The sequence below is a fragment of the Candoia aspera genome, chromosome 4 (genome assembly GCF_035149785.1).
Source record: "Candoia aspera isolate rCanAsp1 chromosome 4, rCanAsp1.hap2, whole genome shotgun sequence".
NCBI classification, from domain to species: domain Eukaryota; kingdom Metazoa; phylum Chordata; class Lepidosauria; order Squamata; family Boidae; genus Candoia; species Candoia aspera.
The window spans coordinates 94,807,354-94,830,186 of NC_086156.1; the positions used below are offsets into that span (position 1 = coordinate 94,807,354).

General features: G+C 39.4%; 1 protein-coding gene across 1 annotated transcript; it reads left to right on the forward strand.

The window, feature by feature from the left end:
* The first annotated feature begins 304 nt into the window (after positions 1-304).
* On the forward strand, positions 305-22,179 carry LOC134496705 (vomeronasal type-2 receptor 26-like). The gene is made up of 8 exons (XM_063302413.1): positions 305-508; positions 1,105-1,142; positions 7,711-7,764; positions 9,046-9,334; positions 9,874-10,704; positions 11,541-11,768; positions 20,169-20,295; positions 21,278-22,179. Exons 1-8 carry the CDS (start codon positions 305-307, stop codon positions 22,177-22,179), a joined length of 2,673 nt encoding a protein of 890 aa, XP_063158483.1.
* The last annotated feature ends 654 nt before the right edge of the window (positions 22,180-22,833 follow it).

Sequence of the window (22,833 nt, forward strand, 5' to 3'; positions counted from 1 at the left end):
TACATCAACTCAGCCTCCAGTCCAATTTCTCTGACCAAGAGATTGAGCGGGTCGTATTAACATATCCTGAAGTCTGCACCAAATGGCGTACCTACTGGCGACATCCCTATCCCCCCAATCCCGGTGACCCTTACAGGGGCTCCAAAACATGGTGCAAGATGTGATGACTGGTACCCAGTTACGACTTAAAGCCATTGGGGATCAGCAGGGGAAAGAGGACCCTCTATATTTTTGCCATTGCTATTTATGGTATCAATTCATAGCCAGAACAGAGACCCGTAATAACAGGGATGAGGGGCGAACGATGAGTGACGTCATGCAATGCCCTTGGAGTAATCAGTCTCTAAAAGGAATGCTGGGTGGGCTGCAGCATCCCGAGCAATCTTGGACTGGGCACGTGGATGCAGCTTACCCATTAGACTTAGCCACTTTGGAAACAGGTCTGCGAGAAGCAAGGAAAACTCTTGGAAGCGCTGGGGAGGAAAGTAAAGTAAAGAATGTGGGGGAGGTATGAGTAATAAAAGATAGGTGGGAAAGAAGTGGGGGAGACAGCAGGAATCAGAAGTTTTGGAGCAATCGGGCAGAGAGTAGGGAATGGGGATGAGCATGTGCAAATGTGGGGAAAGCTGGGAGATTTAGGAGAAATTTAGGAGAGGTGGGATGGGGCTTCTACTAGGAGCTTGAAGGAGTGGATGGAGCTGTTACAAAGAAATCAGCAAGGAAGGCATGGATCAGAAGAGGAAAATGCAGGGAAAGTTAAGGAGAAAGAGTAGCCGTTTTTGCTGCTCTGACAGGAACTGAAGCAATTAACAGAAGCTTTAAGGAAAGTTTCAGTCCTAGCTGTAAAGGGAGAAGAGGAAACTGCGATCTCAGATCCTGAGGAAACTTCAGTCTCAGAACCCCCCCCCCCCTTAGTCAACTTCTAGGGCTGCCCCACTGCTTTGGTAGGTAAACACATGGGTCTTGACTGGCAGTATCAAGGAAAAAAATTGAAAGACCCTAAAGCCGTGAGGAATTACCTCTCTGCTTTAAACTGCAGTGGTCCTATGCAGGCTCTGTTAGACACTGGTGCTGAAACTTCTGTTATTAAACACTTTCCTTTAGGTAGGCAAATATCCATTGCAGCCCCCTCTGCCTCACAGGTTAGTGCACAGGTGGAGATCACCCCCCCCCCTGTAATGCCCCCAAAACAAAACCCATTTCCAAAGGCTGATGAAACAGGGATCACAGAGATAATTAGCAATGTAGAGAAGGAAGGTGCTCTAAATAAACAAGTAACCCCCTTTAATAGCCCTTTCTGGCCCATTTTGAAATCACATGGGAGGATTTACACACTAGAGAATTTATCTAAGCCTGATCTGCCTTTTGCCTCCATTCTTGAACAAAACACATAGTATGACTTCTTGCCCAGAGTTTTGGCCATCCAAAACTCCTTGCCCCCTATAGCTTCTCAAACACCAGACCAGGAAATCTGGCTTACTGATGGGGTTTCATGGTGGGAGAAGGCCACCCAATATACCTCTTGGGCTGCTATTTCTACCACAGGTTTGAAATTAGGGGCATTTTTACCAAATTCTAACAGCACAGAAGAGGCAGAAGTAGAGGATGCCCAACAGGCACACACCTTGTTTATTTATTTAATTAATTAAATTTATATCACCGCCCATCTCCTTCAATGGGGAAGTCTGGGCGGTTTACAATAAAATAACACTAAAAACATAGCCATCTAAATTACCATTAAGATAAGAAAATGAATGAAAAATCCAAATGGAGATGGAACACAATCACTAAGAGGTGCTATGGTGCCAGCCATCCCCAGGTGGAGCTATCACTCTCCCCCTCCCACACAAGGTGGCAGAACCAGGTCTTCAGTTTCTTCTGGAAGTCCGAGAGCAAGGAGACCCATCTCAACTCCAGGGGCAAGATATTCCAAAGGGCGGGTGCCACTGCAGAGAAGGCTCACCTCCTGGACCCCGCTAGATGAAACTCCTTTACCGATGGGGTCTGCAGCATGCCCTCCCTGCCTGACCGTGTGGGGCAGGTCATTGTTATGGGGATGAGATGGTCCCTCAGATACCCTGGTCCCATGCCATGGAGGGCTTTAAAGGTGATAACCAACACGTTGAAGCAAACTGATACCCAATGCAGCTTGCGTAACAGTGGTGTCACATGGGCTGATTTTACAGCATCGGTAACTGTGTGCGCAGCCACATTCTGGACCAGCTGAAACTTCTGAATACTCTTCAAGGGTAGCCCCATGTACAGCACATTGCAATAGTCTATATGGGAAATGACAAGGGCATGAGTGACTGGAGGGCATCTCGGTCCAGGAATGGGCGTAGTTGGTGCACCAACCGAAGATGTGCAAAGGACCTCTGGCTTTGACTGCCACCTGCACTTCAAGCAGGAGTCGCAAGTCCAGGAGGACCCCCAGGTTCTGCACTGGTTCCGAATGGGGCAGCGCCACCCCATCCAGAACCAAAGATGACAACTTCCTGGAACCTGAGGGGCCATCAATCCACAGCCACTCTGTCTTACCAGGTTTTAGTTGAAGCCTGTTGTTCCCCATCCAGACCCTCACAGAGATAGCAGAGATAAGTAAATTGGGGGAAAAGGAAAAGTTTATTTTGGATTTGCACAACATGGTGCACGAAGGAGTGGAGAAGACCTTGGCAAAGGGATGTCAAGTTGCAACATGGCCCAATCATCAAGAAATTGTTCAGCCCACCACTACTAATAGCTTGTAATGCCAGGTTCAAAACCAGAACTGCCATAAGTTGCAACTCCTACTCTATGGTCAGAGACAGATTGGGACATGGCACACAATTTTCCTGGACTACATTGAGGATTTTCTGAATGGGTGGAAGCCTACCCCACATGCAATAATACTGCAGACACCACTGCAAGTTTGTTGTTCCAACAGGTCTTCTGTCACTGGGGCCTGCCACTCCAGATTTCAGCCCTGGGACCACAATGGAAGGGTGGCCACTCTCAGTCCTTGATATAATTTCGCCCCACCTAGTGGGGGACACAAACCAAGGGTGCCACTGCTCCCTCTATTGTCCCCCCCTTCCCCCCCCCCCCTGTCTCTTTTGATTTCATCCACAGGACCGAAGATATGAATACCTACATCCAAATACTCCTCCTGGGACAATGCCTAGAAGCCCTGCAAGCACAGTTCAACCCTTTTTTTCCCCTCATAGAATTGGCACAAGCAGCTGTGAACAGCTCAGCTTTTTGTGTAGGGTCACTTTTCACAGTGGGAGAGGCCACATCCACCTGTTTCTTTGGACTTCCCTCAAGCCTAGAGACATTAAGAGATGTTACTGCTTTAAAGAATTTTACTAATGACTTGTGGAAGGGAATGTTCTTTAAATTTGGATTTTCTCCAGAACCAAAACCATGGACAAAGCAGAGGAGAGTGACTTTTATGCAACTCAATGTATATATTTCACTAACCTTGAGAATCATAAACACCCACTGCCCTCCAACTCTCCTGTTTTTATGTGTGACAATATCATCTATGCCTCCACCCCTTTATTTTCACCCAAATGTTCTTTTTGTTATGTGGGCATGAAGCTCATACTCATGGCCCAGCATACAGTTCAGGGGGGCCTTGTGCCATTGGGTATTTGACTGCTCTATATACCCTGCCTCTCATGCAAGGAAGCCCATCAAACCAACTTAAAAGGAAAATTGTTCAAATCTTGCTGTTTGTATTATTTGTCTTTATATTAATTTCCTCAATCTCTCAATGTGTTAAATCTGTTTTCCTGAAATATTGTATCTCCATGTCAACTGGACAGCAAACCTATTGGCAAGAATACCTAAAAAAACCCCCTGTAATGCTCTGAGTGGGTGATGAGTGAGCCCCATTTTGTGGCATCTCCTGTTTAACTCAATGCTATGGGGAGGAATATGTGAGACTAGTCAACCAGTAAAGTTTTGCTGTTGCTTTAAATTCACTGGGTCTCCATGTATTTCAAAGAATCTATTGGGCCTCAGTGTTCGGTTGGAAGTGATTGGTATGTGTCCCTAGTTATTTCCCAGCTGTTGATGAGGGCTGTGTGTCTTGTCTGCTCAAGCCACACCTATCTGGACAACCCAGGTAGAAAGCAAGGGGGGCTGACAAGATCTGCATGCCTGAACAGGCTGTGAGTGAGTGGCCGTAAGCCAAACCTGGGAGCGTCTGTGTAACAATGGGCCTACTTCAAAAGGTTATTGAGGGTGACATTTCTAGCAAATCTAAAAGTTATTTTAGGAGGAACGACTCTTCAACAACCATAAAAAATGAGGTGTTTTTTTTTTTTTTTTTTTACTACACATCCTAAGTGTACCACCAGGGTTAAGCTTCCACATGCACAATCTTTTCTCTGAAATTTCACCAACTCCATTTTGGGAAATTCCAACTCATTACTCAGTATCTTATGAGTTTGCTAATATAGAAACATTTCTCTGACTCTTAGATTTCAACACTCACAACCTTGAAAGAGCAATTAAATCAAACAGTGCAGACTTGGTGCCTTGCAACTTCTACCTTTTTCCAGTATTGAAGGAATCCCTTCATGGGCATCTGTTTGGCTCAAATGAAGAGATGGAAGGGAATGTCGGAACCTGGCTAAAGAAGAGAAAAAAGTGTGTAGTTCTTTTTTTGTGACACCTTTAAGAACCACATCCATTGTTAGCAGAAATATGTAAGGAATGGCAGTGATCATGTGGAGAAGTAAACACAGGGGAAAACAAAAACAAAAACTAATTTTGTACATCTGTCCCAACAGGGATTTCTCCCAGTCACAATATTTTACAATTTTCCAGGTAGTGATCTGGAACATTGTCAGGATAGGTCCGTTTTCAGGTGCTAACAGCTCATCTTGTGGAGATTTGGGACCAGGTCTCCTCAGTCATTTCCCCAGTTTATAGAATAGGATATCAGAAGTCTTCAAAAGAGCCAAAGAGCCCTCATTTTAACTTTTCTTAATGTTTATTATTTAGTCGCTTCTGACTCTTCGTGACTTCATGGACCAGCCCACGTCAGAACTTCCTGTCGGTCATCAACACCCCCAGCTCTCCCAGGGACGATTCCATCACCTCTAGAATATCATCTATCCATCTTGCCCTTGGTCGGCCCCTCTTCCTTTTTCCCTCCACTCTCCCTAGCATCAGCATCTTCTCCAGGGTATCCTGTCTTCTCATTATGTGGCCAACGTATTTCAGTTTTGCCTTTAATATCATTCCCTCAAGTGAGCAATCTGGCTTTATTTCCTGGAGGATGGACTGGTTTGATCTTCTTGAAGTCCAAGGCACTCTCAGAATTTTCCTCCAACACCACAGTTCAAAACCATCTATCTTCCTTCTCTCAGCCTTCCTTATGGTCCAGCTCTCGCAGCCATATGTTACTACAGGGAACACCAATGCTTTAACTATGCGGACCTTTGTTGTCAGTGTGATGTCTCTGCTCTTAACTATTTCATTGAGATTTGTCATTGCTCTTCTTCCAAGGATTAAGCATCTTCTGATTTCCTGACTGCAGTCAGCATCTGCAGTAATCTTTGCACCTAGAAATACAAAATCTTTCACTGCTTCTACCTTTTCTCCCTCTATTTGCCAGTTATCAATCAAGCTGGTTGCCATAATCTTGGTTTTTTTGAGGTTTAGCTGCAAGCCAGCTTTTGCACTTTCTTCTTTCACCTTCATCATAAGGCTCCTCAGTTCCTCTTCACTTTCAGCCATCAAAGTGGTATCATCTGCATATCTGAGTTTGTTAATGTTTCTTCCAGCGATTTTCACTCCAGCCTTGTATTCCTCAAGCCCAGCAAGTCACATGATGTGTTCTGCATACAAGTTGAATAGGTAGGGTGAGAGTATACAGCCCTGCCGTACTCCTTTCCCAATCTTAAACCAGTCCGTTGTTCTGTGGTCTGTTCTCACTGTTGCTACTTGGTCATTATACAGATTTCTCAGGAGGCATACAAGATGACTTGGTATCCCCATACCACTAAGAACTTGCCACAATTTGTTATGGTCCACACAGTCAAAGGCTTTAGAATAGTCAATAAAACAGAAATAGACGTTTTTCTGAAACTCCCTGGCTTTTTCCATTATCCAGCGGATATTGGCAATTTGGTCCCTAGTTCCTGTGCCTTTTCTAAACCCAGCTTGCACATCTGGCAATTCTCACTCCATGAATTGCTGAAGACTACCTTGCAGGATCTTGAGCATTACCTTACTGGCATGTGAAATGAGTGCCACTGTTCGATAGTTTGAACATTCTTTAGTGTTTCCCTTTTTTGGTATGGGGATATAAGTTGATTTTTTTCCAATCGGATGGGCATTCTTGTGTATTCCAAATTTGCTGGCATATAGCATGCATTACCTCTACAGCATCATCTTGCAAGAAAGAGCCAAAGAGCCCTCCTTTTCACTTTTCTTAATAGTGTTTAATTATTGTAGATCATTTTTAATATTGATTATAATTAATGTTAATTTAATGTGTTTGCTTTATTTGAATGTTTTTACTAATTATTATTGTTTTTTTAAATAGTAAGAAAAATTAATTAAAGAAAAAGAAACAATACAATACCAAAAGATAGGTAGATTATCAAAAAAATAAAGAAAGTAAAGAATGACGTAGATGACAAGGTTATAAAATAACTTAAAAAAATTAGCTTTTGTTGCACAGCCACATTTATATGATCCACTACTTTCTTCCAAAGCTCGGTGAGTGCAGGACATGGTAATAACATGTGCTTTAAAGAGGCATTGTCCATGTTACATCTCCCACATAATGCTGTCTTGGATAATCTTTTTCTATACAAACATAATGGAGTCCAATAAATTCTAAATATTATTTCTTGTTGTAATTTAAGGTCAGTTTACACCCTTGCCCTAGAAGTAAAGACACTCTCCCACTGGCTAGGCAATATGGGAGTTCTACTTCTTTATTCTACTCATCACTTTAAATGGATGGAAAATGTCATGAGTAAGGATGGCGAGCAGGGGGCTGTAAAGCGCATGCGTAGCACTGAGGAATTCGGTAGCCATTCCAAGAGACACAGATCAGGCCCACCTTAACCTTTGGGGTTTATATGCCTGGGTTTTTCCCATGCTTCTTCAGTTTGTTAGGATTTCTGTTATGTAGTAGTAATAAAACACTAGAGACCTCTTCCTTGTCTCAGCGTGGTTCCTGGCTGTTAGGACAGAAATTGAAATTTAAAGGCTGCAGTTTCCTCTTCCCCTTATAATTACCAAAAAGACTATGATTAACTTTGTTGTCCCTCACATCCCTGACTGACAAATTATTATACTTGGAAGAATGAGGATTAAGTACTGATTAAGTACTGATGGACAGTTAAACATGTTAGAGTTAAGGGGCAGGTAAGGTCATTATAACAATGATCCCTCAGAACCATTTGTATTCTGAGGCTCAGAATAGAATGGATGTCATGTGAGAAACACAGAGAGATTCAGTTGAAGATAGTCCAATTTGGGGAAAGCTTAAGCAATATAATGAAATGAGAGAAACTTTGTCTAACTGGGACTATTATTTATTATGATGATATTGATTCTTCTCCTACTGCTATTGCCACCTAAGGCGTGCAAGACTCAATCAATAAAATGCAGCATCCAAGATCCTATCCCAATCGTTCACAAATATTTCCAACCAGGTGACCTAATCATTGGTGGTGTTACTTCTTTTGTCTTCATACCTAGAGGTGCAGAAAACTTTGAGGAAGTTCCCCATAATTCTCGAATTGGTGAATCCCTGTAAGACATTATTTCTTTCTGTAGTCTATATCAATCTAGATAAAATGCTTTAGTTCACCTATTCTGTGCATCATAATTATCTACAGAAATTTTAAAAATATATATTTTCCAGCTAAAGTTTAAATGTGATGATAATTAATGAAATAATATAAATTATTTTCTTTTACTTTCTAAAGGAAAACAACAGCAAGAAACTATGTTCTTAAATCAAACTTTAAAAAGATCAAATCATTCAATATATCATGGCTAGTAGATTCTGATAAGACAGGAATCCCTCCATCTCTGAAACTGACTCTGCAGAATAGCTGAAATCGCATTGAACCATAGGAATAATAATGTTCAGTCAGAGGTACAGCTTATTTTATCTCACCAAAGGAGACATGCAGTTTTCTTCCAGGAATAATCTTCTTATGAACTGAAAGGTGTTTTTTGGTGAGAGGAATAGGCAGGAGAACCATATGCTCTCAGTGTTCTTTAAATGGTTAAATCCTCATTCTGCCTTTCTTAGTCCTCTTAATTATTTTTCTCCCAATTTCTCGATCAGAACAGGTTCTTACAAGGAAGCTTATCAAGGCCATAAATATCACATCAGTACCACCAATTTTTAGAGCTGTTGTTAGGGAAGAAAAGCTCTTTGAATTTTGGTTAAATGCTTCTTTCTAATATTCAGAGAGTTTTGAATTGTTTGTTAACCTAACAGAAAGTACTAAAAAATATGCATTACTATGGAATCATTTGTGGTGCTATAGAAGTCATTGATGCTTGTGCTTCAACAAGATATCTGTAGTTTTCTACAGATATCTTGTAAAAGTCAGACAGAATTCTAAACGTATCCCAGTTTTGCCATTTTTTTGCAGTCATTTAAGTTAAAATTAAACCATCTCCAGTGTAAGACAAAGTGATTCATCCAATATTAATTCCCACCTGTACAATGCTAAATGTCCGTGCTACATGCTTGGGAATGGTTCTGATCAGCTTCACATAATTAGAATTGCTTTAAAATAGCAAAGAGATTTTTTAGAAAGAGAGAAAACTCTGTGATTATTCCCCTCAAAAATAATTCAATGATATTATTACTGGGTAATAATATAAAAATCAGTTAACATGAAACATTGACTATTACCTTCTAAATAATTATTCTGAGGGAGCTTAATCTATTAAGAGGCTAATATGAAAGAATGATTATTGGCTTCTAAGTCATTTTTTTTTCATGGAGTGTAGTTTCACTTCCCTTTTCATGTGCAGAATTTCATTTGATACAGCATCTATTTCTCTTTTCAGTATCCTGACTAAGTATTATCAGCATATCTTGGCCATGATATTTGCTGTGAAGAAGATCAAGGAAGACCTCCAGCTCTTACCTAATATCAGCTTGGGCTTCAGAATCTATGATAGATATGCTGAGGCACAGACATATCATGCCACAATGGAACTTTTCTCCAGTCAGAACAGATTCATTCCCAATTACAAGTGTGGCATCCTGAACAAACACGTATCGGTTGTCGGGACTATTGATCCTGGAATTGCTTTTCTTATGGTAGACATTTTAGACACTTACAAACTTCCACAGGTAAAATGGATTGGCTTTGTCTTTTGAGATGTAGGGGATTGCAAGACCTTAAGTTATAATTAACTTTCATGTACATTTGTCTGGGGAGCATATTTAAGAAAATGTATTTAATATATTATAAAATAAAACAAATCCAATTTCTGTATTTGGAGTGACTATTATTGACTTTCAAAGATTAACCATTAATGATAATTAAATATTACCTATTAGGCAGGAACTTCTGATTTCTCTAGCCTTCTCATGCAAGTTGTAATGTGATGAGAAAAAACTATTTTTTGTTTTGTTTCTTGCATTTCATTTATTTGTATTTTCTTTCATTATTAGATTTAAATCTTGCTTTTCCTTCAGGTGCTCAAGGAGGGGATTTCATTATTTAATTATTTAATATCCCACCTTTATTATTTTTATAATCTCCTCCTACAGGTTGTCCTCACTTACCAACCACAGCTGGGACTGGAAACTCCCTCATTTTCTTTTGTCAGTCATGCCTTACCTCTCTCTGGGTTTTTTATTTACCTATCTAAATTTTATTTCCACAGTTCCAAACTGGCTCTTCTCCAAATGAAAGCCCTTTTTACTACCGCATGGCTCCAGGTGAAGAAGTTCATTACAGGGGGATTATTCGACTACTTTTGCACTTCAGGTGGACTTGGGTTGGAGTACTTTTGAAAGTACTTGGAGGAGAATTTGAGCGACTAATCTTTTCAATGTTTTCTCTCCATGGCATCTGCATTTCCTTCTTGGAACAGTTCAGACCAGTTCATTTTACCAATTTTTTTGATGATTTGAAAGGGCTTGAGGCAACCTTTCATCTTCTTATTAACAGCAAAGCCAAAGCTGTCATAACCAAAGATGACTATCTTTTAAATTTAAGATGGTTGTTACAACTACCTGAAATGGAAATTGTTTCTGTAAGGCCAAAAGGCAAGGTGTGGATCGTGGCTTCCCAAAAGGGTCTTGCATCGTTCTTTTATCAGAGGAGCTGGGATATCCAAGTCCTCCACGGTGCTCTGACCTTTGCACCTTACTCAAATGAAGTTGCAGGATTCCAGCATTTTCTCCAGACAAGGAACCATTTCTCATCAAAAGAGGATGGTTTTCTCAAAGATGTGTGGGAGCAAGCATTTGACTGTGTGTTTCCAAATCCATCTGGGAATGAGGAAACAGAGGCTGTCTGTACAGGGAAGGAAAAATTGGAGAGCCTTCCTGGGGCCTTTTTTGAAATGAGGATGACCAGTGATAGTTACAGTATATACAATGCAGTGTATGCTGTGGCACATGCTTTACACGCCATGAGGTTGGGCCAACAACAGCACAAGGGAAAGTTGAATGGCAGAAAACCAAATCTTCAGGATCTCCAGCCATGGCAGGTAATAGTATGAATAATCAAATATGTTGGAAATTGGGAATTGAATTGCACAGAATCTCCAGCATCTCACAGCCTCCAGCTCACAAAGAGAAGTGAGATGGGGATTGAAACTTTGTAATGTCTTCTAGAGGTCTTCTTTATCACATCCTCTCCTTTTGTGGAATAGTTAATCTCAATGTACTTTCTTCCTGTTCTGATCTTCCCAGCTCCCTTACACTCTAACCCCCTTCCTGATGGCTGTAGCTAGTTGAGATATATGCTTTGCCTATCCCCCCCACCCCCCGCACGTACAGAGAAACTATTTCTGGTAGTCTCTCAGTCTGAAGAACAGAGCAACCCCTTGCTCAGACCATGTGGAACCATTTTCCACAATCAATGTTCTGCTATGTGCTCTCAATCTGATTTACACTGCTTTCAGTCTAATTTTGCCTCTCTCCACTTCCCCTCCTAATCTTCACTCACATCATTTTGCTCTGTTTGTTTTGTAGAATATATTTTTATTTGTCAGCGATTGAAATACATTGTCTGTCTGTCTGTCTGTATTAACATATGTATGGCTTTCTTGGGCTGGATTATTTTTAGTTATTGAAAGTTAGTAGAATGTAAGGGAGTGATTTCTGATCAAGGACCACAGAAAACCAGCCTAGAGAGGAACATCAGTACATTACCACACAACACCACCACCAGCAGGAACAGCGTGCCACATATGTAAACTATTTCAAATTAAAAGACCTATATGGCACGGATATAAATCACCTACATCAGAACCTACCTGAGTTATACCTAGTTCTGTACATTAACCATGCTTTCTTTGTGCATACTTTTTTTCATATGCAGCTTCACTACTTTTTAAAAAGAGTCTCATTTAACAACAGTGTTGGGAATGAAATTTCCTTTGATGAGAATGGAGAACTGGCTGCAGGACTGGATATTGAGAACTGGGTCACATTCCCAAACCAGTCCTTCCATCGTGTGAAAGTTGGGAAGCTGGATCCCTGGGCTGCTGAAGACAAAATGTTCACCATTCATGAGGAAGCCATCACCTGGCCCAGCACTTTCAACCAGGTAGGTTCTGGATGTAGTCCATTTTGTTTAAATGATTGGGTTGATATCCAAAGAGTAGCTCTATATCATTTAGCCCAGAAAGAATATCATACTGGCAGGAATTGTAAGCAAGCTAAGAATTCAAAATTTTGGAACAACAGGGATATCTAGTCAATTACATAAATGAGAATTGGTTTTCAAAGCATATGTTGCTCTAATGCTCAAAAAGTCAAGGCAGATAAGTTTTTAGACCCACATTAATGTAAAGGATGAGGGCCAGTTTGATGTAGTAGTTAAGCCAAAAGGGTAGAGTCCTGCCTTAGGCATGAAGCCAACTAGGTGAGTTTGGGCCAAGCACTTTCTCTCAGCCCTAGGAAGAAGGCAATGGCAAAAGAATTCCACAAATATTACCAAGAAGTTTTCAGGGAGTAGTCCAGGTAATTGTCAGGAGTTAAGAAGGCTTATACACATACACACACAAGCAAACAGAATGGTAATGGACTTATATTTTACTTCTAAGCTTATGCACCTAGGATTAAGTATGAAAATATATATTGGAAAATTGTGTTAATTTTTATTGCTCCAATACTTCATATAAATATTAAGAACATGTAAATCTTAAAAGGGATGCTTTGGTCTGATGAAGTTTTGATCAAATCCAATTTCTGTAGTACATTCATAAAGATTCATAAATCTTAATGAACCCTTCTTTTTTAAAAAAAAGCTAAAGAGATCTGAGAACTGCAAAATGCTTCACATATTCAGTATTTCTAATGCTGTTTCTAGGGTCATTTTATGATGTTGACTGATGGTGAATGGGATGTCTGTGACCTTTTATGTTGCATGATAGAGATTGTTAAAACAACTGATAAGCAGAAAAAAATTAGGAAATGATTGTCCACTGCTTTTGGAATTTGGGGGAGGTAATATGCCTTATCAGAACAAAAGACAACTCTCCTTCTCTTTTTCCCTCAAAAAGCCTGCTCAGGTCTGGCTCATGATAAAGTTTAAAATAATGAAATATAATAAGTTTTTTTTCTTTTTTTATGGCTGACAAAATGAATTGATCTAGGCCCTTTTTAAAGCATGCTTTAGAAATCTTTTTGTTTTATTGCATTTTAATGGCTTTGTATGACCCTTCGAGTCTATCAGAGTTGGGTGGCTGTAAGAAATCAAATCTATCTATCTATCTATCTATCTATCTATCTATCTATCTATCTATCTATTTACTAAATGTTCTCCGACATCTCTCAGTATTCATTTTGTATACCAAGAATAATGAATACAGAATGAACCATATAGTTTTTCTTAGATGTGTGGGGAAAAAACACAAATGAACTTTTTGAAACAAATTATTCTGAAAAAATGAGTTTCAAATAAAGCTGGATGGAAATATATTTTTCTAATCTTTTGGCTCAAGCAATTACTAATGGAATATTTATTGTGTAGCTAAGATGGGATATGGCACTCGTCAAGGATGTCATCAACCCTGTTATCCTTCTGCAATGACCGCAAGGCTCAGGCTCTGCAGTAGTTTCATCCCCTTCTGCATCAGTTGTTCCAGTCTTCAGCTGTGGGAGAGGCAAGATCATCCTAGAGGCTGCTCCCCTGAGGGGTGCCCGTGGTTTGGTCTCTCCACCCATTACTTAACACCTAGATAAAGCCTCTGAGTGAGGTCATTCAGTGCTTTTGTTTCAGCTGTCATCAATAACCTGAGAACCAAACTGCCAGGTGATCAGAAGCCTTGGTTTCTGGCTGTGGCTCCTCAAAGCCAGACCTCCCTGTCATAACTCTGTCCTTATCCATGATTTAAACTAGCGTGAAAGGGCAGAGCACCAACCCTTTGGACTTGTTCCTGCTATGATTACACTCAATCTTCTAGCTGTTAAATGCCATTTCTGAAGATTTCCCTACATTCAGCTGCTACTTAAAACAGGTTTTTTCCCATGCAGCTGTCCCAAAATTACTCTCTATGTCAATATTTACATAAGTTCTAATTAAATTTTCAAATCATCAAAAGCGTCCATAAGTAAAAACTCTTGTAAATTTTAGGGATTCTGACCCTATTTTTAGTATAGTTTCCCAGGTTTTGGGTCTGATCGCTGCCCTAAACCTGAGGTATTTTATGCTAATTTTTATGATTGATAAATTCTATAAATCTTTTTGCAATTGTTTTTCTTTATTATAACCCATCATTTCCGACTTAGGAAGAAGGCATGTCAAATTGCCTGACAAAGCGCAAGATTTCTCAGCAACATTCATTAATTTGGTCAGGGAGTTGTTAGGGCTTGAAATAACTAGAGCTACATCATAAGCAGAAAAAATTGTTAAACTGTATGCCTTTAATTGCAGGAGGTTCCATATATCCCAGAGCTAAGTGTCAATAGCAAAAGCAAAAAGTAACTGGGAGAGAAGATATCTTTGTTTTCTCTCTCATGCAATGTTACTGTTACTAAGAGAGACAACATCACTATTTTCTCTATTATTTCATCTGAAAGGATATTTTTGTATCATAATACAAATTATAATTTGTTTGTAAAAAAATGTTTCCAAAATTCTTATGCTTTCAGGAAGAAAATATGTTAGATAGGTTAAGGCTTTTTGCAATCTCTAACGGAATAAGTTCGAAGCATTGAAAACTTATTTTCTTTTTTTTTTACTCTAGTAAAATGAATTAATGAGTTTCTATAATGGTTCTCTTAGATACTTACATCTAGTGAAACCTGTTTGTTTTTCATTAATATATTCAGGAGCCAATATTGCCAATCTGTTTTCTAAGACTCTTACAAAGATTGATGTGATTAATTAGATAAAGGGGTCTATATAAGTCCATGCCATCTGGTTGTTTACCTGCATTGCCAACAGTGCTATTTACAGTTCTTTCCATGATTCTGATACCTCTCCACCATTAAAGATTTTATCTATTTATTTATTTCTCTCATTTCTTCATCATTCATCTTGCCAAGTGACTCTGGGTCATTTACAATTCAATATTAATAATTTTAATTCAATATTAAAAAGTAGAAATGAATATTGAGCTAATAATTATCAAATGTTTTATACATTCTTTTGAAATTTAATGATACCAGGAGATTTACAAGATTTCCTCTTCCTTAAGTTCATCAGATATAATTAAGGCAATTCAATTTAGTATCAATAGTAGTTAAATGTATTCAAATTCATCAATGGAGTTAAATATAATTTATTTAACTTTGAAGGAGGTTTTTCCCTATCTCTCTATCATCTAAAATCTTAAAACTTAAAACTACAATAACAAAACTAATTTCTTTGTTTTCTATAAATACTAAAAACTAATTTGTCATTAGGCGATATTTTAAAAAGAATCTAATTACAAATTCTTTCCTTTTTATTCAATTTGTTGGCTAATACCTTAGAATTCCTGCCTGAAAATATAGGATGTTAATGTTGCAGATGCTGGGAAAGCCTTTAGTCCAGGAGAGGTCAAAAAAGTCACACACCAAGCATTTCTATAAAAATAATTTATTTACAGAAAGCAAAAACAAAAGCAAAACATTTAAAGTACTTAGCTCCGTTTGGAGCAAGCCTTGCTGAGCTACATTTCCAGCAGAGAGAAAAAAGGAAGTGAAGAACAAGTCCGGGCAGGTCCTCCCCCCAGGCTATTTTGCATGAAGCACGTGAGAGGAGACAATCACTTGCAACCTTTCACCCGGCCAAATGATTAGGTATAATAGTAGCTTAATCTGTTAGTAGGAAAACCTCAACACTCCCCTTTTTACACTACAGATTAAGATGCATAACCAATCTTCTCTGACACCTTTATATGTCTTTCCATTATCTCCCCTTTGGTTTAACAGAAAGCTACCATCCTTCTTCCTGTGTTTTTCCAAACCTAGGTTATTATAATTCCAAGGCTTCTTAATATGAAATGGCTTTTCATGCAGGCTTCAAAATCAAGCCTTTGTTTTTCTGTTGATGTGAACAGCAGCAAATCATCAACATAAATGCAGAGATACATACAGCCTTGTTTGTCCTTCTTCATATATACACAGGGATCTGCTTTTCCTTTTTCAAAACCAAAATTCTGTAGTTTTTCATCTACTTTTTGGTTCCAGGATCTAGCAGCTTGTTTTAACCCATAGATTGACTTCTGCAGTTCACAGACTAGATTCTCCCCTTTTTCATAGCCAGGGGGTTGCTGCATGTATAATCTGTGGTCTAAATCACCATAGAGAAATGCAGTTTGAATGTCATAGTGGTTAACTGACATTCCCTTGAGTGCAGCAACTTTTAACAGTAATCTAATTGATTCACCTTTAGTAACTGGTGCAAAAGTCTTGTCAAAGTCTAAATCTTTCCTTTGAGTGAACCCTTTTGCAACCAACCTTGCTTTATATTTTTGGATTTTGCCATCAGCATCCCTTTTCAGTTTGAAAACCCACCTACAACCCAGACAGCGTTCATTGGGAGGTAGATTTACCAGTTTCCATGTTTTATTTTCTTTCAAGGATGCTAATTCCTGTTGCATGGCAGAATGCCAATTTTGTGCAATCTCAGGTGGTAAAGCATTCACTTGTTCTAAAGACTCAGGTTCTGTGAATATGTGAAAAGCCTTTACTGTTTCAGCCTGAAAACGTGATGGAGGAACGCCTTTATTACTCCTCTGAGATCTGCGAGGTAATACAGGGCTTAAATTTTGACTCCTATCACTTTCCTGAGAAGCATCTATCTCATCAGACAGATCTTCAGTTTGCTTTTCTGGTTTAATGTCCTCATCAGGCAAAAGATCACCATCAGCAAGTCCTTGCTGTTCTCTTGTGGTGGTCAGTTCAACTGGAGAGCTAGAATTTAATCTCCCCCAGTTTTGTTCAGCAAAAGAAGCGCTTTTGCTAATTATTAATTTCTCTCCCATTATGAACCTGTAGCTCCTCTGGCTTTGTTCATAGCCAACAAAGATGGCTTTCTTTGTTGTGGGGCCTCCTTTCCTTCTCTGCTGTTTTGGAATGTGAACCCATGCAGTGCTACCAAACACTCTAAGATGGCTTACCTTTGGTTTCACACCATAAAACAAATGGAATGGAGTGTCCTGAATCATAGAGTTATACAACCTGTTCTGTACATAACAAGCAGTCGATAAAGCTTCTCCCCAGAACTTAAAACATAATCGTGAATCTTTTAACATGCATTCCATCGCATTTTGCAAGGTTCTGCCCTTTCTTTCAGCAACACCATTTTGCTGAGGGGTGTACGGGTTAGAAAGAATTTGTTCTATCCCTTTTTCCACTAGGAACCTTCTGAATTTGTGAGAAAGGTATTCTCCTCCTCTATCACATTGGAGTGCAGATACAGGCCTAGGGAATTTTCCATTTGCCCATGTCACAAAACTTTTAAATTTCTCAAATGCCTCATCTTTATGTTTTAAGATGTAGATAAATGTGTATCTTGAGAAATCATCAATGATGGTCATTGCATACCTTGCTTGTCCAAGACTTGGAGCAAAAGGACCAATAATGTCAGAGTGTACAATTTCCAAAGGTCTAGTTGTAACTCTGTCACTGTGCTTACTCACAGGAGCTTTTAGTGTTTTGCATTCTTTGCAAACTACACAGTCTAAGTATTTGTCACAGGGTTTTATCTTTAGGTCAGCACACAGCTGTGGCATTTGTGCTATATACTTGAAATTAGCATGACCAAATTTCCTGTGCATCAGGTGTACACATTGGTCATGATATGGTGTGTTGCCAACTGCAGCCTTGCAGCTTGGCTTCCTTGCATTTTGCACAATGTACAAGGAGTCTTTTAACATACCAGTAGCACACAATTTCCCATTTTTACGTATCTCACAACCATTTTTCTTAAATGTTATGATATACCCTGTTGCAGCCAATTGTGCCACAGATAAAAGGTTTGATTGTAAATTTGGCACATACAACACACCTTTTACAGTTTCTCCTAAGCAGGATAAATACAAGTCACCTTGTCCCATAATTTTGGTCACAGACCCATCAGCCAAAGATACACTTTGTCTTTCAGTTTTAGACAGTGACACAAAAGAGCTTTTACAATTACATAAATGACAACTGGCCCCAGAATCTAACACCCATACATCAGAATTACCCTTCTCAGCAACCTGTGCAATTTGGGTTGTCTGAAGAGCCTTCTTCTGTGTTGCCCTTGTGTTCTTCTGCTCTGTCTTTCTACTCTTGGGTCTCATGGCACAGTCTCTTTGCAAATGTCCAGCTGAACCACAAGTGAAGCATCGCTGGCTTGCTAGCGCTGTGGCCTCAGGTTCCTTTCCCTTCTTTTCCCTCATTTTCTGGTCTTGCAGCTTTCCAGAAGAGATGGGGGGGGATCTTTCCTCTCTCTTCTCCCATTCAGCGAGTAAGCGCTGTGTAACATACGATGGGGTGAGGTCTGCTTCAGGCATAGCCTCCAGGGTACAAATCAGCGTGTCTCACGTTTCATTTAGTGAGGACAGGAGGATATAGGATTTTGTGAGAGGTGTAAATTCCATTCCTCTCTCCTGCAACTCAACATACAGCTGCTGAATAAAATGCAGGTGCTCAGGAAGGCTTTCTCCTTCTGCAAGGTAGGCTCTGTACAGCTTTTTCGTCAGAGTAACTTTACTCCCTGCTGTTGCCTTTACATATAAGTCTCTCAAAGCGTCCCAAAGTTGCTTTGCAGACTGCATGCCTCGCACGTGGACTAGCTGATTGTCCTCAACTCCCAAGATAATGGTGGCTCTAGCCCGCTCATCCTGTCTCAGCCATTCAGCATTGGGATTTTGGGGGGATTGCTCACCAATTGGCAGCCAAAGATCCTCTCTGCAAAGATACATTTCCATCTTCAGGGCCCAATTCAAATAGTTGGTCTCTGATAGGCGCTCCAGAGGCATCGCTGAGGGCTGGGAGGCAGCCATGGCTTCTTCCTTCTTTTGCAAGTCACCTCAGCTAGCTTCTAAGTCCTGCAGACCAGCAGTTGCTGGAAAATCTCCAGGTGGCTCCAAAGAAAATCTTCACAGGTCTTTGCTACCTGCCTTTAAATTGTGCACGAGGTGTGGAGTTGATCTCTCTTTTCTCTCTGGGTTTTACTGCGTTGTTTACTGGGCACATAACCTGTTGGCAGATGCTGGGAAAGCCTTTAGCCCAGGAGAGGTCAAAAAAGTCACACACCAAGCATTTCTATAAAAATAATTTATTTACAGAAAGCAAAAACAAAAGCAAAACATTTAAAGTACTTAGCTCCGTTTGGAGCAAGCCTTGCTGAGCTACATTTCCAGCAGTGAGAGAAAGAGGAAGTGAAGAACAAGTCCGGGCAGGTCCTCCCCCCAGGCTATTTTGCATGAAGCACGTGAGAGGAGACAATCACTTGCAACCTTTCACCCGGCCAAATGATTAGGTATAATAGTAGCTTAATCTGTTAGTAGGAAAACCTCAACAGTTAAGGTACTTTTAATTGCTCACCATTACCTATAAAGTTGATCAACATCAGGTGATGTAATGATTGCCTATTCTAAATCACCATCAGACTCACAAGTATGATTTCAGGGATATCTGATTTAATGAAGAACAGTATGCAGGATCACAAAGAAAGCTGAGAAAGTAAAAGCACAGGCAAATTCAAACTAATAACCCCAATGGAACCAGACCCCTCCCCCTTAACTCATCAAAAGTCCATGTCCACAGGTGCTCCTAACGATTCTTGTTGGTCTGCAGGAAAAGTCCTTGAACAGGCATAATAACCCAAACACACATTCCTTCTCACTGAGTCTACACAGTACAACCTGGCACAAGGTATCAAAGCAGTGCCCTCCCAGACCAAAACACGCATCAGCGCCATGGCATGGGAAACGGATACCATGTTTGAGATAACATTGAAACAGTAACCATGACAGGTGACTATAATTACTCTACATATCTGAAGTTTCATTCAGCATGTGTGATCACTTTTCAATATGCTTTTTATCTCTAGAAACATCACCTTCTAAAAGACCTCCTTCAAATGCTTTCATTGTATTCTGCATTAGATTCTGTCTTAGTTAAATAACTCTGAAAAAGTTTCTGCCCCTTTAATTTAATTTAAAATTTCTGTATTATCCACAATAAGAGTGGATAGTTTTCAGTGTCTTGAAAAGAGACTTCAGTGATAAAAATAATTTTATCACTGGGGAATGGCCTGAGCCTAACTTATTTCCCATGTGAGAAGAAAGAAAGTTACTTATATAATTGGTAGAAATGAAAAAAAAAAATCAGTCTGAAGTAATTTTGATGATGAGGTTGATAAAAAAAAAAAAAAAAAAAAACTCAAATCCTTATAATTAGCTTTCTTTATATGCCGAATATTGATCAATCATGATCTTCCATTCCCCAACCAAAAGAAAACAAACAAAAAAAAAAAACGTGATCGAATGCTACTGTTTTCCTTCTTTCTTTTATTTTCCAGACACTGCCTGTTTCGGTGTGTACCGAGAGCTGCCTCCCTGGTTATTTCAGGAGAAAGCAGGAGGGGAAGCCGTTTTGCTGCTATGATTGCATTCCGTGTCCCAAAGAGAAAATGTCAAGCCAGAAGGGTAAGAGGCATCAGGAACCAAGTTGACTTATGGTTCTGCAGGTCGCCCGAGGCACATCCATCAACATGTAAATATGGGAGCTGAATTATGTTCTTTCTCTGTTCACATATTTTGCCCTTTCCACAAAGGGTTCCTAAACATTTGAAAAGGAAGAATTCAGTCAAAGTTAAGGGTTTAAACGAGCCTGGCCTCACATGAACAGGGGGCCTAGGTGACTCTGCACATATCATTCTAGGGTACATTTACTTATTTTTCAATCTACTTAATTTTTTTTCTATATTACTTCTCATTAACAAAATCTTGATGTGGTTTAGAAAAAATGAAAAAACCCAACCCACCAAGCAATTAAGAGAGTTGATAAAAATATTATTAAAGCATTTCATTTCTATTATATCTGGATTATGTTCTCCATTTTTTACAGAATATATCACTCCAACATTCACAAAATCTGTTCTATTTTTTAAAAAGACCTTCAGAAAATTTTAATGTAAGAAAAATAGAGAACACCTATCCCCCTTGTCCTTCAGCAAAACTTATATTTATGGATGTGAGAATTACTTTTATCATAGAGAAATATAAAAATTGAACAATATTGCAGATAAATTATCTGATAGGAAGACAATCCTATTATATGTATTTTTATTTATATTATTTTCAACAATGCTTTCTAGAAGGCCCTGTTGAAGGTTGATGTAGCAATTAAACTAAAGAAATACACAGAGACACCCAATTTGAAGCACAAGTAAGAGATAAGCAAGATGAAATTAAGACATAAGTGAGTAACATTCCCCCCTGCAAAACAGAATTCCCATGTTCTGCTCTGTCCACTATGTACCAAATCCAAGAGTAGGAAGTCAGATGGAGAAAGTCAGGGTATCTCTTGTTTCCAGGAAAACAAAAACAAAACTACAACTGTGCAATGATGCTAATAATGGTGTGACTATAGAACAAATGTATATAAATTTATATATTTAAATTCTAGATCTGGATGACTGCTCCAAATGCCCAGAAGATCAATATCCAAATAAGGACCAAGGTTCATGTATTCCCAAGAAAATATCTTTCTTGACCTATGAAGAACCAATGGGAATAGGTTTAGTCATTCTGGCACTTTCCTTTTCTTTCTGCACAGTTGTGGTGCTGGCAACATTTTTGAAGTATCACCATACTCCCATTGTCAAGGCCAATAACCGAAGTCTCACCTATCTTCTACTCATCTCCCTCCTCCTCTGCTTCCTTTGCTCACTGCAGTTCTTCATTGCACCTGGCAATATAATATGTCTCCTCCGACAAATTAGTTTTGGCATCATCTTCTCCGTGGCTGTGTCTTCTGTGCTGGCAAAAACCATCACTGTGGTTCTGGCTTTCATAGCCACCAAGCCAGGATCCAGGATGAGGAAATGGATGGGAAGAGGACTGGCCACTTCCATTGTTCTTTCTTGTTCCCTGATTCAGGCAGGCATCTGCACAGTGTGGCTCTTCACATTTCCACCATTTCCCGACATTGATACCCATTCAGAAATTGAGGAAATCATCCTGCAGTGCAATGAAGGCTCAGCTACCATGTTCTACTGTGTCCTGGGCTACATGGGCTTTCTGGCAGCTGCCAGTTTCATAGTAGCTTTTTTCTCCAGGAAGCTCCCAAGCAGTTTCAACGAGGCCAAATGTCTCACATTCAGCATGCTGATCTTCTGCAGTGTGTGGCTCTCCTTTGTTCCCTCCTACCTGAGCACCAAAGGGAAATACATGGTGGCTGTGGAGGTTTTCTCCATTTTGGCCTCTAGTGCTGGGTTGCTAGGCTGCTTATATTTCCCCAAATGTTACATAATTATTCTCAGGCCAGACCTAAACAGCAAGGATCAACTAATAAAGAGAAACGATTAATAACAGGCAACCCAAAGTCATCTTTCACATTGTACTCTCTTTTAGACCCCTTCATTTATATTACTTTATTCACTGATTTTTGGGAGGCAGAATAGAGTTTTCAGGTATAGGAGCAAATTAGCCCTCTGTAAATTAAAATTGAATATCTGAGAAATGAAGTGTGCATGAGTCCAACTTGGATTTGAAATTAAAAAAAAAAATATTCTAGTTGCTTAAAGAATTAGGATTCAATTTGGGAGAAAATACCTGAAACTGATCACTTTTTGGAATGCTCTTGTTTATGCCTGAGATAACCAACAGGGAAAAATTAAGAGAACATATTAAAAGTACAAACAAAATTCTTCCTATTTCCATTATTTGTCACATGAAGCATTCCTTCTTTTAAATTTCCATTATTTTCATCCCTTATGTACCTTGTGGGTTACTTTGTGATGTATGTCTTGAACAGAAAATTCCAGGAAGTATTCTAGATTACAATAAGTGTAGGAAGACTTCTCCAATCATATAATATTCAGTTGGTTTTGAAAAGGGATATTTTTCACTTTGGGTTTTCCCCATACATACTCTTCAAAAAGTCCTCAATTGCTCACTCTCCCCCATGCTCTTTCAACAGGGTAAGTCAACTAGCTTTTACTGTGTATCTGAAATGAAACC